Consider the following 15,574-nt stretch of genomic DNA (forward strand, 5'->3'; position numbering starts at 1 on the left):
AACTAAATTTTTAATTGAAATTCAATTTTAAATCAATTCTTCTTAGAAAGTTCTAAAAAACTCCAATTATTTAAATATAAAAATAAATAATTTATTGAATAATTGAATATTTCTTAAAATTAAATTAAATTAAATTCTTAAAATTGAATTGAATTCTGAAGAATTTTATCAAAATTTCTTAAAATAATAATTGAATTCTTTCGAAGAATTTTAATAACAATTTAAAAAATAATTGCATTTTTCGAGGAATTCATTATTTAAAAATTGTATAAAACATGATTTAAATTCTGTAAAACGTATCATTATTTATAAAAATAATTTAAGTCATTGTAAAGAATAAAATTTTTTAAATAGTTGATTTTGTTATAAAAATCTTATGAAAATTTTATTTTTAGTCATTTAATTCGTGTAAAAATTTTATTATCTATATGAAAATAATTAAACTGCTGCGAAGAAGTTTATTAAAATTATATTCAAAATAATTGAATTTATCTAAAGTATTTTATTATTCATAAAAATAATTGAATTCCAGCGAAGAATTTTATTATTTACTTGAATAATTGAATTCTTACAAATTTTTTTGACGAATTTAATTAAAATCTTATTGAAAAAAATTCAATTGAGGGCCTGCATACAATAACAACCGCTGCGCTTGGTTGTAGGGGATAGTACCAGTCAGGTAGCAGTGAACGGCCCAGAGACTCTCACTGCTGTCTGGCTGGTATTATCCCCTACAACCAAGCGCAGCGGTTGTTATTGTATGCAGGCCCTCAATTCTTATATATAGAATTTTATTAGAATAATTTTTAAAAATAATTGAATTTCTGCGAAGAGCTTTAAAATTTTCAAATAATAATTGAATTCCCGAGAAGAATTTTATAAAAATCTTTTTTTAAATAATTGATTTTTGTCGAAATACTTCAATGAAAATTGTATTTTAATTTTTAAATAATTGAATTCCTGTAAAAATTTTATTATTTATGAAAATAATTGAACGTTTACAAAGAATTTTCTTAAGATTCTTTTAAATAATTGAATTCTTTTCGGAAATTTGAGTAAATAATAGTAGATATTTAAAATAATTGAATTTATGAGAAGATTTTCAGTTATTTGAATCAAATAAATTTTTTTCAGTGTAAAGGTTTAATTTGAATAATATTCAATAATTAGGCGAAACCAAATTATAAAAAGACAAATTGTGCTAAAAGATTGTACATTAGAAGAAATTTAATTGATTTAAATGACCGATTACTCGTCTATCAAATAAATATTTACTTGAATCAAATAAATTGTGTTTGAATCAGTAATTTCAGTATTTGATTAAAATTTCAGTATTTGATCAAATAATTTCAGCATTCGAACCAATAATATTTTAGTATTTGAAACAAATACGATTTAACTGATGTAAATAAAAATTAATAATAATTTAAAATATTTTTTAATAAAACTTTGATTCAAGTAAATATTTATTTGATAATACACAAGTAATTGGTTTATTATAATGAAATAAATTTTCGTTTTACTGTAAGTATAGATTATCGATTTGTTGCGGATTGAAAATGAAAAGAAGAAAACATTATTACAGGACACAACTACACAACTGTTTTCAATATATATCTTTATCTAACTTTACCGCTATATGCAAACAAATGAAGAGATTTTGAAACGTGACGTTAATTACCGTTCCGATGAACCCTTCCAGTCGACCGGAAAATAACGAAAAGCCAAATCCTCGCATTAACAGGATAACTATCCTGGTGGTAGCAACAGCAATGATCGGGGATGAGGAAAGGGTCAGACGCGATACTATAATCATTATCGTCGAAATTCACTATACATCTATATACGAGAGAGCATGCTTTCTCTCTCTCTAACAACGTCATCCTCATCGGCTTTGACATTCGCTTATTATGTTTTAGATGTGTGTTTGAACTCTAGAATCAATTGCGTTACAGATTACTGAATTTGATTGGATTCTGAATTTCTGGTTAAGCTTAATTTATTACACTCACATCCGCTAATATTTATAGAAGAGGGTTGTATCAAATGCGTATAGACAAAACTAATTAATTTATTGTATTTATAAGAAATACGGTGTATGGCTCGCAATAAAACTCATTAATTATCGAATTCTCTTCAACATTATAATAATAATTGAAGAGGATTCAAATAAAAATGTTTTGATTCATTGGTCCTTTTCTCATCCCCGCAAGGCGCAAGCATTGCTTTAGCTACCTGTCGTAATAAAAAAATTTTTTTTTGTGTCTGAGAATTATTTTAAGACCCATAATTTTTCTTGTACATTACGGCGGGAAAGTAGTTGTGGCAAAAATTAGTTATTAAATCAAATAAATGTTTAATTGTCTGCTTAAAATTTGTTTGATTTAAAAATTACTAAATTAACGAAGTGATTTATGTTCTCAACAAAACTTTTTTATTTTTAGAAATATTGACAAAATTATTGTTGTGGTAAATATGAATAAATTGTAAGGCAATTATAAAAATATTATAAATAATTATAAAATAATTTTATAATTTTGAATTTTTGGAATATATTTTTTTTAATAAAATCCAATATGAAAATATCTATTTTCGAAAAATATTCACCTTCTAAAATATATTTTTCTAAACAATAATTTCTGAGTATATTTTTTTGGTCTTTTATTTCATTTACAAAATCATTTTTACAAATGCCTCGTGAATTTAATTTTATTCATCTCTTTTTAAAGAGGAATCGTACAAAAAATAAAATTAATAAATTAGTCAAAAATTTTCATAATTATAAATCAAACATCAGTTTATAATTAAATAATATTTTACGCTTTTCAATTGTAAATAGCTTTTGATTTGAAAATACGGATTTCGACTAATAATTTTTAATTTTGCTTTGCATCAAATTCCTCATTAATATGTTTTAATATTATTATTGTTTTCAAAATCAAAATTTTTCTCTCAATATATTCACAATATGTTGAAAATATAATTTTCATAGTATTTTTCACAACATCAATTTTCAGTAAATTATTATAATAATAAAATATCGTCAAGTTTGGATAAATATTTTTTAGAAGTTAATTTTTTTTTGTAGAAAATATAAGTTTAGAAAATTTATTAAAAAAAGTTATTCATTATAAAACAAAAATTAGAAAATGTATTTTAGAAAAATTTTATTATTGCCTGCAATATTAATATTAAATAAACAATAAATATTATAAAATATTCTCAAAAATCGGATCTTCAATTGGCAAAATTATTTAAACATTTTGCACAAATTTCTATTGCAGTTAAATTTTTCTTTCGAGTTTGGAAATGATTTTGTGGCTCATATTTAATTTTATATTACGCGATTTTTGTATTATTACTAATATTGTTGAGAACTTAAACTTTTAGTAAATTTTTCTAGTAATAACCCTAATATAATTAAGTTATTCACAGTACCTTTATATCCATGAAATCGTATATTGATAATTATAATTAAAACTCCTTCATATCCATGAAATTGAAAATTGGTAATTATACTGCAAAATTCCTTCACTTCCATAAAATTGAAAATAGATAATATCCAAAATAAGTTCAATTCTTATAATCCATCCATCATTATACTAAATATCTGAAAAAATTATAATAAAATTAGTACAATTCTTCACTTCAAATACAATTATTTTAAATATTTACACTACTTTGAATATTTTTTAAAGTTTTCTTCGCTATAAATTTATTTATTTTTATGCAATTAAAAGTGTCAATAATTAAATAAAGTCGTGTAAATTTCCTATTGATAGAAATTTTGTAAAAAAATTTACAGGAAAAACACAACTAACGTTTGTTCAAACTAAAAAATAAATCTTGTATTTCTCAAACACTTGTCAATATTAACAAAGAAAATTCACTTGATTCTAAAAAAGCAAAACGAATAAAATAGAAAATATTACGTATAATGAAACGTTAAATAAAGTCGCTTGTTTATTTCCTATTATTTAGATATTTTGTATAAAATTTCACTGAATAAAAAACACAACTACGGTTAGTTAACTAAACAAAAAATAAATTTTGTACTTCGCGAACACTTGTCGATTAACAAATTCACTAAATTCTAAAAAACAAGACAAATAAAAAAGAAAAAACGACAATCATCAAAGGACAGAACGCCCTGGCATTTTTTTCACTCAAATATTATATTTTTTTTACTAATATTCTCCAATTTACACGCAAAATAATGACAGACTACTCCAATTTATCAAAACGTTTCAGAAATTGTAAAATTAACACTTTTATACAAGAAAAACTTACGAAATATAACTTTGCAAATCGCGCATTAATTTAGTGGAAAAGTGAAAAATTTCAATAAAAACGGGAAAAAAGACACAAATAACGTTTATTTTCCCTAAAAAAGTAAATAAATTTGAGACGATTTTAGCGGATTACGTCGCGATTGTTAAACTTTTGTTAACAGAAAAAACAAGATGGCGTCTGAACAATGCCATATCTAACAATCACTTGCCGGATGAAAAAAATATACCCATATATTCGAAAATCAATTGATATTTTATAAACTGCACTTTGCAATTAACAATTAAATCACTCGATTCCATAAAAACGAAACGGATTCGCATTGAAGAAATCATTTTTTGTATGTCGAACGCCACAGAACGCAAGACCGAAACTTTCACGAAAATGTGGTATTTTTTGCAATCACTCATAAAAGGAGGAGGGTCTATAAGGCCTATTTTCGGCCCACTTCAAATTTTTATTTAAAAGCTTGAAATAAATTTTCCGCCAAAGAAAAATGATAATTATGATGATTGAAGGTTAAATGAGGGTATTAGGAGAATATTAACCCCTAAATAATAAGGGTTTTCGAATATAAAATGGGTATAAATAAGGGTAAAAAAATTTTCAATTATGAATTAATTCGCTTGAAAATCATTACTCGGGGGTTTTTAGGGTCGCTGATTACGAATATGATGTTAATTTTGAAAAACTAACATTATATTCGTAATCAGCGACCCTAAAAACCCCCGAGTAATGATTTTCAAGCGAATTAATTCATGTTTTAAAAAAGTCGTCCGCCATATTGGATCCGCCATTTTAAATTTTGAAAAACTAACACCAGATTCGTAATCAGCGACCCCAAAAACCCCTGAGTAACAAGTTTCGAGCCAATTAATTCATAATTGAAAATTTTTTTACCCTTATTTATACCCATTTTTTATTCGAAAACCCTTATTATTTAGGGGTTAATATTCTCCAAACACCCTCATTTAACCTTCAATCATCATAATTATCATTTTTCTTTGGCGGAAAATTTATTTCAAGCTTTTAAATAAAAATTTGAAGTGGGCCGAAAATAGGCCTTATAGACCCTCCTCCTTTGGGTGTTTACGAGATGCTCGCCCTAGGGCGCCCCGAGGCGACCAAAGGTTCTCAAAGTCACTTTTATTATCGTTTGTTTTCATATAAATAAAGAATAATAAAAGTGACTTTGAGAACCTTTGGTCGCCTTGGGGCGCCCTAGGGCGAGAATCTCGTAAACACCCTTTATTCACAAACTGATGTAAAACAACTTTAATTTACCAAAAATTACAAAATAATTGATATTTTTATGCAAAATTAGTAAAAACTTACCGCCATGAATCACACACTACGCTCTCTGCACTCTGTTCAACAACTGAATACAAAATGGCGGCGAGCGTTTCGCGAACGAATCACGTGACATGAACACTAGCGCTCTCATTGGTTAATTCAAAAAAGCGGCAAATCGTTTCAAATTCAAATAAGTTAACTCAAAATAATTTTAATATTAATTAATTAAATAAATTATTTAATAAATTATTTAAATTAATAAAGAGGATTAAAATGGATTTTTATAATTTTAATCTCGTTAAATAATTAAATTAATAAAAAAAATTAATTATTATACAACTTAACAAACATTTTAAGGAAAGTAATTTTCACAAAAACATTTGTTAATCTACTGACAATTTTTTAACGAAGAATTTTACTCTTCTACTTTCAAAAGCATATGAAAAAAATATTTAAAATGAAAATTATTAAAAAATATTTAAAGCAGTACGTTGTTGGTACATTTTTAGATTAGAATTTAACTCACTTTGATGTTGGGAACAAGTTTTCGAAATTATAATTTTTTCCAAGTTCCAAAAATTTCCATGGCAGTGAGAACCTGAAAATGATTAAAAATTACAATCAAATTAATATAATTCTAAATTTTAATTTAACAAATTAAATATTTTTATATTTATTATTAAAATTAGCAAATATTTTAGAAACTATTTAAAAATTTTTGTCAGTAAAATAATTATTGGAAAATAATAATTCGAACGTAAAAACTTTGGACGGACAATTAATTATACTTTTTCTATTCAAATTATTAAAATACAAATTAAATTTATTATCAAAAATTATTTAAATCTTCTTTTAAATAAAATCAATAAATTTTTTAATAAATTAATAATAATAGTTAATAGTAATAATAATTGTAATAAAAAAATTAATAATACAACTAATTTTAAGAAATAAAAATGTAATATTTAATAGATTTATCAAAAAATTATTAAATTTTGTTTAATTAATCATATTTTTTAAAAAATATTAACCAAAAATATCAATAAATCATTATTTAATCATTATTAATGAATTATGAAAGAAATGTTCAGAATGAATCCGAAATTAAATTAAAAGAATAATAAAATATTTGACGCACTCTGAAAAAAAGTATTTGAAGCAAATCATTTTAAGGTTATGTTTGCTTGATTTTTACCGTAACTAAAAAGTTTCCAAAGATATCAAATATAAAGTAAAATAATTAACATTAAAATAACGAATGTTTTGCTTAAAACAAGTTCAAAGAATTTTAAACCATTCATCTTTCAGAAATACCGGATAATCAATAATTTGTAACATAAAAATCATGAAAATATTGAACTTTTTTCAAGGTCAACAATTTTTAACCGTTAAAAGTTACACAGCAATTATGGAAATTATTTACGAATATTAGTAAAATCTAGCGTTAAATTAGGTTAGGGACTACAAATACATGAATATTAATAAAAACAATAACAAATGATATAATTGTTAATTATTATGAGTTTACTTAACAACATTCAAAAATAAAATTAACATTTGCGTCTTACCTCTTAAGGATCTTGTGTTTCCGTATTTATAATAAAAATTAATTCTCCTATTCATGCGTTACAGGCATATGGAAGCGTACATTTTCTGTTAAATTGCTTTACAAGAAATTAGCACTGAATTCGTGATATATTTTTAACAATTAACATTTGTTTACAATTACAATGTTTGCAATGTTGTTGCCGGTACTTTGCTGCGCTCGCTGCGCTGCAGTCTACTGTGCAAAATGGCGGCTTGCGCGTTTCCGGTGACGGAGATCCCGTGATGCTCTGTGATTGGTTGACCGAAAATAGGCGGCAATTTTTAATTTAAATTATTGCTTCCAATTTATTAAAAATCCTTATAATATTTTTTGTTTTTAATTCATCGAATATTTATTCATTTTATTTAAATTTACTTTAATAGTTAGAAATTATTTATTTAAAATTTATTATAAATTTAATTATTTTATTACATAAGTATAATAAAATTAATAATAATAAATAATAATTATTAATTACAATAACAACAAAATTCCAATAAATAATTTATAATAACAAATAATTTAATTATAATAATTTTAAATTTATTTTAATACTTATTTTTATTCTGTTTAACTAATTTAATATTTCAAAATAAAATTGAGGTATAAAATAATTAAACATTTTTATTAGTTTTATGTAAAATAAGTGATAAATATCATTATAATGCAAAATTAATTAATTTTGCATTATTTATTAATTAAATTATAAATCTATAAATTATATAAAATTAAAATTATATTATATAATCAAAAGTATCTTAATAAAAAAAACCTTTTTTATATAAATAAATAAAGGAGGAAAATTAGATCACAAGAATTACACGTAAATTCGATTTATTAATTGTTATTACGGTTTCATACTAAATTATTCTAAATAATTATTGACGGATGGCACGTCTCAACATGTAAATGAATTAATTCGTTATAAAAAAATAACGACACGCTATAAGATCTGTTTTTTTCTTCTTTTTTTTTTTTGGTTGTTACAAATGTGTAGTGTAACAAATAACTCTTCAAGACGTATAATATATTTATATAACAAGAGATCATTTTTTCTACTACTGCAATAAACCGTACTAATTAAAACTTTTGGCTTATAGCTTATTTTTCTTTAATAAGTGGCACGAGATTCGAAAATAAAAACAAATTACAATCGTTGGAAATTTTGAATGACATTTTAAGCAAATGTTATCCTTTCATGTGGCACTTTTTTTTGGGAAATTAAAAAAAAAGGTGGCAATGAATTTTTCTTTTTTATGTTTTCAACCTTCTGCCAAAGGCGGTGTGACCCAACCATATTTCTCATGCGTTTTGACTAGACTTCTAAATGACTCCTCAGCTGAACGTCGATTAAATTCTTTATTTGTCTTTGGTTTTCTTGCAATTCGACCCTGAAATAAAAGCAGAGAAAAATTTATATTAGAAAATTTCTCCTTAAATCTACTCTTTAAATCTATTTACTCTCTAAAGCTTTGAATTTACATTTAGTGCAAAATTATCAATTAAATTAATTAAATGAAATATTAAATTAAAAATATTTGAATTAATTACACAAATATATTTTCAAATAGATTTAGCAATTTTTTCAATTCTTGGCTTGCGTTACTTTAATTTAATTTTAACTTAATTTTAATTTTTTTTTTAAATTTATTCACCTGGCCTTTAACAATACTAGCTGCAAATTGCATAATCACAGCCTCAACGGTATAAGCACTGGCCCATCCTCTGGGCGTGAGCAGTTCCATACAAATTGCACCTCCCTCCATAACAAAACCCTTTTCTATTCGGGGCGATATCACTCTCATAAATGGAGGTGCAAAAGGAAAATTTTCCGGGAAGACAACGTGAAGAAGAATATTATGAATATTTAATTCTCTCATATCCGCAGCTAATTTACTCTCTGGATCAATCTTATGTAATCTGATATGCCATTCGTATAGATTATCATTCACAAGTTCGGCGGTAAATGTTGAATCCTTACGATGTTGAGTACGTTGAATTTCACTCAGTTCCTTCATTAAACGACGCATTCGAACTCCTCTCTCAGGTACTGCGATGGACTAAACAAATTTTTTACTTTTTAACATTTCACGTTTTATATTAATAATAATAATATTAAATATTTAATAAATATAATAAATTATTATTATTGTTTTTATTATCATTACTCAGGGTTGCCACAAAAATTTAACTTTATTTTCTCCTGACTTTTCCCTGATTTCCAGACAGAACTTTGACAAAAAATATTCTGATCCACTCTAATATTAATACTATTATTAATAATATTTAAAAATTATTAGATACTCAAAAAAATGTTCTATTAAATTTAATTTACAATTTTCTTCAAGAGTAAAATTATTAGAAACTCAAAAAAATGTTCTATTAAATTTAATTTACAAATTTATGATTGACCGAGTGACAAAATCATTATTTTATTATTATAAGAATATTGTTACTGTAATTTCTTCAAAATTATTTTCATCATTTCAATTCAATTATTATTTTCTACAATTTTCAAATAAAATTCTTCTTTAAATCGCAATTACTTCAATTATTATTCAATTAAATTCTTTTCAAAAACATTAATTTTACAGAATTGTTAGTTAAAAGTACGAGAATTAAAAATTGAATTCTACGAGCATTCAATTATTTAAATAAAAAAATAAAGAATTTATTCAATTATTGAATGTTTCTTAAAATTAAATTTTTACGAAGAATTTTATTAACAACTTTTGAAAATATTTAATTTCTTTTAAGGAATTTAATTACAATTTGATTTTTTATTATATTAAAAATATTTGAAATTCTGCGATGAAAATAATTGAATTCTAAATAAAGTTTTATTATTTATGAAAATAATTGAATGTTTTCGTAGAATTGTATCAAAATTTTTTTTCAATAATTAAATGTTTTGATAAATTTCATGAAAATAGTAAATATTGAAAATTATTAGATTAGAAATAGAATAAATTTTTGAAGGTTTTGTATTAGAATTAGTGGTAGTTTCATAGTTTATGTGGCAAACAAAAAAGACCCCAAAAATTCAGAATTTTCTTATGAATTCTAAAAATTTAATTTTTCCAGTATTTTCAATAAAAATCCCTGACTTTTCCCTGATTTCCTTGACCTGTGGTAACCCTGTTATTAGTTAATGGACAATAACAATAATTATAATTATCATTAAATAATTGTTAAGCAAAGAAATTTAAAGATAATTATAAAATGTACCTGGGAACAATGTCCGGTTGATTTTTTAGATTTGAAGAAACAATTGGCGTGGCTTGTGTGACTAGCACCAGGATTTTCGGAGAGAGTACCTTCGGCAGGTGTGACGACATCTGGACGATGATGACGACTCAATAAACGTCGGGAGGGCGAATTCGTTGAACTTCCGCCAGCTCCTTCTTGATCGTTAATTTTCTCCGAAGTTCGAAATAACTTTCTGAAAGCTGCAACGACTTTTTCCTTAGATCTCGTCGACATGGCTATTGTATTATCCATTCGCTTCTCTAATCTGCAATTAATTTCGTTTTATTAATTTTTATTCACAATTTCATAACATTTCATTTCACAATAATAATCAATTAATTATATAATTAATTAAACATAATTTAACAATTAATTGATACAAACATTTAACTATCATTTTAAATAAAATTTCCGTCATGCGTCAATATTATTTTACCTTCACGTTATTAATAATTAATAAACAATATACTTATAGAAACAAAATAAATATAAGCGAAAAAAGGTATAAATAAAATTCTACATTGTGCCAAATTAACATATATTATCATAAATTTGTTTAAATATTAGAGAAAACTGAGAATGAGGTCATATTTTATGGAAAAATGTATGAATAAAAAATTAAATTAATAAAAACAAGTTTAATAAATTAAAAATATTCTAATAACAAGGAAAATTAATTTTTGAAATTAAAGAATTGACAAAAAAGAAAATGATTTGCAAAATAACATAAAAGAGAAATGACAAAAGACAATTAATTCATTGTTGTTGCAAGTCTTGAGAAATGACAAAGGTTACTCAAGTAATATTCTAATGACAAATGACATTGATTTTCACTATATACACAATTGCATTGTTATGTAGTGCATTGTTTTAAAACAGTATAAATGTTTTGTTATACTTTGTTTTTTCTCCACAAACCAAACCAATAATTATTAATTAAATAACCTTGCAAAAGCAGCAAAAATCCTTTGTGTGCTTTTAAAATGTAAACACTCGCTTTTATGATTCACTGTTCAAGTGTAAATTTATCACACATATATAATTGTTTTCTTCATTTGAATTCGCACAAAATAAAAATAAAATTTGTTTCTTTTTGAGGTTAATTTATAACCAAAGTGTGAATTGACAACAAACGAGAATATTCGCACACTTTTCTTTTCTCTTTGATTCGAATAAAATCATTTTTCTTCTTTGTTGAAATTAAGAATTTTGAACAATGATATATAAAAACAACTAAGAGCCACTGCAGCAGACGAAGCTTTAATAATAATAAAGAAAAAAAGAAAAAGTGATGATGACAAAAAAAAATCCTTGGTTGCTAGGAAGCCACTCCTGATATTATGCACTCCGACATACACGCATGCACGATTCGTCGTCAACCTTAATGCGCTTTGCAAAAATCAATAATTTGAAAAGTAATTGTTAATTTTCGAATTTTTTTATTACTTTTATTTTTTGGTAATTTTTTTTAGAAAATTATTAAATTTTTTTAAATAAAAAAAAATAAATTCTTTTAATTTATTAACAATAGGACTTGTAATAAAAATAAACAAAGAATAATTATTTTACAGAAGAAATAAATTTTTTTTTTACTAAGATTTTTATTCTATGGATTAAAATTTTTATTTACGGAGAGATTTTTGAAAATTAATTACAAATATTAAAATTTAGGATAAACTAAAAATTTTAATTCAAAGAATAAAAAAAGGTTCAAAAAAGGTTTTTTAAACCTTTTTTTTATTCTTTGAATTAAAATTATTTACAGAGAGATTCTTTTTAAAAATTATTTAAAATTTAGGATAAATACCTACAAGAAAATCTTTTTTGAAAATAAAATTCGCAAATATTTCTAATTTAATTTGAAAATCTGAAAATATAATTTAGTTTGAAAATATAAATTTTGTCTAATAAATATTTTAAAGCAATTAAATTCTTATTTGCAAAAATAATAATTAAAAAATGCTTTGAGAAAAGTGTGAATAATAATTTGTCGGAAATAAATAATAAACCCTTTTTGTGAATATTTAGTAATTGTTTTTAATTAATTTTGGTATTAAAAATTGAGTATTAAAATCTAAATTGACTAGAACTTAATAAATTGTTGAACTCTCAGAGAATAATTCATTGTTCAATATAAAGTATAATAATCGAATTTTTTTAAAATTTTCGTTGTTAAAATTTGCATGTTTACTCACCCATTTTTTATTTTTTCTTTGTATAAATATAGACGCACTTCTAATCCAAATTGTTGTAATTATGATTAATTGTTATTAAAAATCCGAATGGCACACGTTATTAGAATATAAATATAAGTTAAGTAAAAATGGAAGGATACAGCGCAGTCTCCGTCTTCATTGAACTGAGTGGACAAACTGGCTGTGAGAAATAACAACCAAGAGGGATAACGTGGAGATAGCGCGAGAGCCAAATGGTAGGGCGAAGGGTGGATGGCAACCAGACTCTTCGATCGATTCACCTGTATTGTTGATATCAAATGATGCTGACATCCCAAAGCCAATTCACAAAAAACTTCCCAAGGAAATCAAATTCATCGATTGGCGTTTCTGAAAAGAAAAAAAAAAGATAATTTTTTTTACCAATTTTTTCCTTTTTTATTTTAGAATATAAAAATTTTAATTATAATTTTATAAAACAAATTCCAATAATTAATAAAATAATAATCGTGGTATTTTTTTATGATTTTCGATAAAAATTCTAAAGTAGAAAAAAATAAATACAAATTTGATTTGTAAAATAAATAAATACCTTATTATTCAATATTTATTTTTCTTCTCCCAAGGAATTAAGACATAACTTCTCAAGTGTCGACTCGAAAATAAATAAGTCAGACTGCGTTTGCCTAGGAAAATCAGTATCAATAGTAAAGATAAATACTGCATCCAGGCCCACTTTAATTCCTCGAGAATTCCTGGTTGATATCTAATCGATTGTTCTGTGTAAAAAATCTCTCCTTCCAATAAAATTTCTTCACTACTCAAAAATCCGCTTTGCCACGTTACTTGAGAATTTACAATTCTCGCTGAAACTAAAAAAATATATATTAATTTTTTTGCAATTAGAAAAAAATTTCTTTATTTATAATTCTTAATTTAGAAAAATTGTTTTCAAAACTGATAAATAAATTAATATGCAAACTCACACATTCTGTTTGAATTTTCCGACAATAATTGCGGCAGAGATTGAAAATTTCCATCGACACTGGAATTATATAAATTATAAACTCCATCGTGTCGTAAAAGTCCTTTTTGCCGTAAAATTAAATCGCCGAGGAAATATATTTTTTGCACGTCGTGAATTAATGAGATGTCTAAAACTCCCATTGTCTCCATCGTGACTTGAACGTGTTTCTAAAAATCAAAGATATAAATAAAGAAATAAAATCCACGAAATTCAAATAAATTCATTCATTCGTTATATTTATTATTGAAAAAATAGTTACGAAAGTAACTTAATAAAAATTAAATTGATAACTTCTATTAAATAAAAATTAAATTAATAACTTCTATTAAATAACAATTAAATCCATAACGTCTATTAATTTATAAAAATTAAATCAATAACTTCTATTAATTTAGAAAATTTAAATAACTTAATTAAAGTCAAAAAGAAATAAAAAAGGAAAATCTGACCTTGAGCTGATGATTAAAAAATAAAAGGATCTTTATAGATCGAATCGGTTTGTCGCTAAAGAAACGTGCCTCAAATTTTAATTTATCCTTTAATCCATTTTTGTGTGAATCAATTTCTCTAGCCTGCAAAAGAAAATAATTATGTATTTAGTAATTATGCGCAAAATTATTTCTAGGTAATTATAAATTACAAAAATCGTCTCTCTTTATGTAATAGGCGGAAAAAAATTTCGCGTATATTTTTAGAAAACAATGTTTTTATTACCTTTATTAAAAGACAATCATCCGTAAGCTCATTGCCCTTGTAGCTAACAAAAGAAGAGCAAATAATGGGATTAGCGTCAGTCTCTTTTTCAGCGATCAGTAAATATTTGTGCTTAAAATTCACTTTTGGAATTTCGTGATAAGTTCGACTTTTTAGCCAAAAACCTGAAAAAAAAATTTAACATAGGGCGAAAAATTTTTTTTATTCATTTATTAATAGGATAAATAATTAATTGAATAATTTATCAATCGCTTAATAAATTATTAATTTACTTCATTTATTACTATTCTTATAAATAACAACTATGATAATAGATTAAAAGGATTAAAAGTGCATTTAAATAATTTAAATCGTAAATTCCATAAGGGGAAAATTTTCTAACCTTAAAATTAGTTTTCAAAATGTAAGAAATGTAATAAATATATTATAAAAATGAATAATTAAATTTGTACTTGTAATAAATAAGTAAATATAAATTGAAATACCTCCTGCATGATAAATAATGTAAACTGGAGCGACAATAACAATCAAACAAATGAAAGCGACAAGAAAAGTACTTATGGAGCATAAAGTTGTCTTATATTTATATTTCACAGAACTTGAGAAAATTTCAATTGCTCTCATTGTTTTTGACGTCTATTTTCACAATTTAAGTAGGAAAATATAAATTAATTTAGAGATAAAACAATATTAGAAACTCGGCACGTAACATGTTTGTATATTTATTCCGTTACCATGACAACGACACGTGCATGCAATTCATGCAATTTAGGTTATAATGCACTTTTAACAAGACGATTGTCATGTTGAGAATTTTTTAATTTTACAAATTTTGCCAATTAAAAAAGCATTTATAATTAAAAAAATCTAAAGCGGTATTTATTATTAATTACAGTGTAATAATTCTACACGAAAATAACATTTTATTAACATTTTTTTTTGTCTGAAATACTCAAAAGTATTAATGGTATAAATCGTATTATTAATGTTTTGAAATTCGTATAAAAAATAAAATTAAGTTTATTATGATTTCTATTTGTATTTAAATTATTTACACATTACAATATTTTTCTTGCTAATATTAAAGATTTCGAATGTAATTTTTTCTTTGAAATTTTGAATTCGCTTAATTTTACCGCCTGAATATCGCCATCTGTCGGTGAGTCGAAAAAGTTTAATATCGGTTAACTTCAGGAGTGTACCAATAGTGGGGTCGAAAGATGAATAATAATTATTATT

The 15,574-nt window shown here is 24.2% G+C and overlaps 3 protein-coding genes across 4 annotated transcripts in view; all 3 read right to left on the reverse strand.

Annotated features, from left to right (window-relative positions):
- LOC122502006 overlaps positions 1-5,661 on the reverse strand; it is a 124,200-nt gene extending 118,539 nt beyond the window's left edge. The window contains exons 1-2 of the mRNA XM_043611845.1: positions 5,626-5,661; positions 3,439-3,610 (exon numbers count right to left, since the gene is read on the reverse strand). The gene's annotated coding sequence lies outside the window, so the exon portion shown is untranslated. The remainder of the gene's footprint in view (positions 1-3,438; positions 3,611-5,625) is intronic.
- Positions 5,662-7,988: 2,327 nt separating this feature from the next.
- On the reverse strand, positions 7,989-12,776 carry LOC122502010 (ubiquitin-conjugating enzyme E2Q-like protein CG4502). 2 transcript variants are annotated; one of them, XM_043611851.1, is made up of 4 exons: positions 12,616-12,776; positions 10,400-10,685; positions 8,827-9,231; positions 7,989-8,562 (listed from the first exon to the last, which is right to left on the reverse strand). In XM_043611851.1, the coding sequence occupies exons 2-4, from the start codon at positions 10,670-10,672 to the stop codon at positions 8,434-8,436; spliced, it is 807 nt and encodes a 268-aa protein (XP_043467786.1). In that variant the 5' UTR covers positions 10,673-10,685; positions 12,616-12,776; the 3' UTR covers positions 7,989-8,433. The 2 variants fall into 2 exon arrangements, with proteins under 2 accessions (XP_043467786.1, XP_043467785.1); XM_043611850.1 differs by lacking the exon at positions 12,616-12,776 and adding an exon at positions 11,366-11,748.
- Positions 12,777-12,842: 66 nt separating this feature from the next.
- On the reverse strand, positions 12,843-15,092 carry LOC122502009 (transmembrane protein 231-like). The gene is made up of 6 exons (XM_043611849.1): positions 14,821-15,092; positions 14,336-14,499; positions 14,071-14,193; positions 13,581-13,788; positions 13,187-13,466; positions 12,843-12,984 (listed from the first exon to the last, which is right to left on the reverse strand). The coding sequence occupies exons 1-5, from the start codon at positions 14,957-14,959 to the stop codon at positions 13,195-13,197; spliced, it is 906 nt and encodes a 301-aa protein (XP_043467784.1). The 5' UTR covers positions 14,960-15,092; the 3' UTR covers positions 12,843-12,984; positions 13,187-13,194.
- Between the last annotated feature and the right edge of the window lie 482 nt (positions 15,093-15,574).

The sequence above is a fragment of the Leptopilina heterotoma genome, unplaced genomic scaffold, assembly GCF_015476425.1.
Source record: "Leptopilina heterotoma isolate Lh14 unplaced genomic scaffold, ASM1547642v1 Lhet_22, whole genome shotgun sequence".
Lineage (NCBI taxonomy): Eukaryota > Metazoa > Arthropoda > Insecta > Hymenoptera > Figitidae > Leptopilina > Leptopilina heterotoma.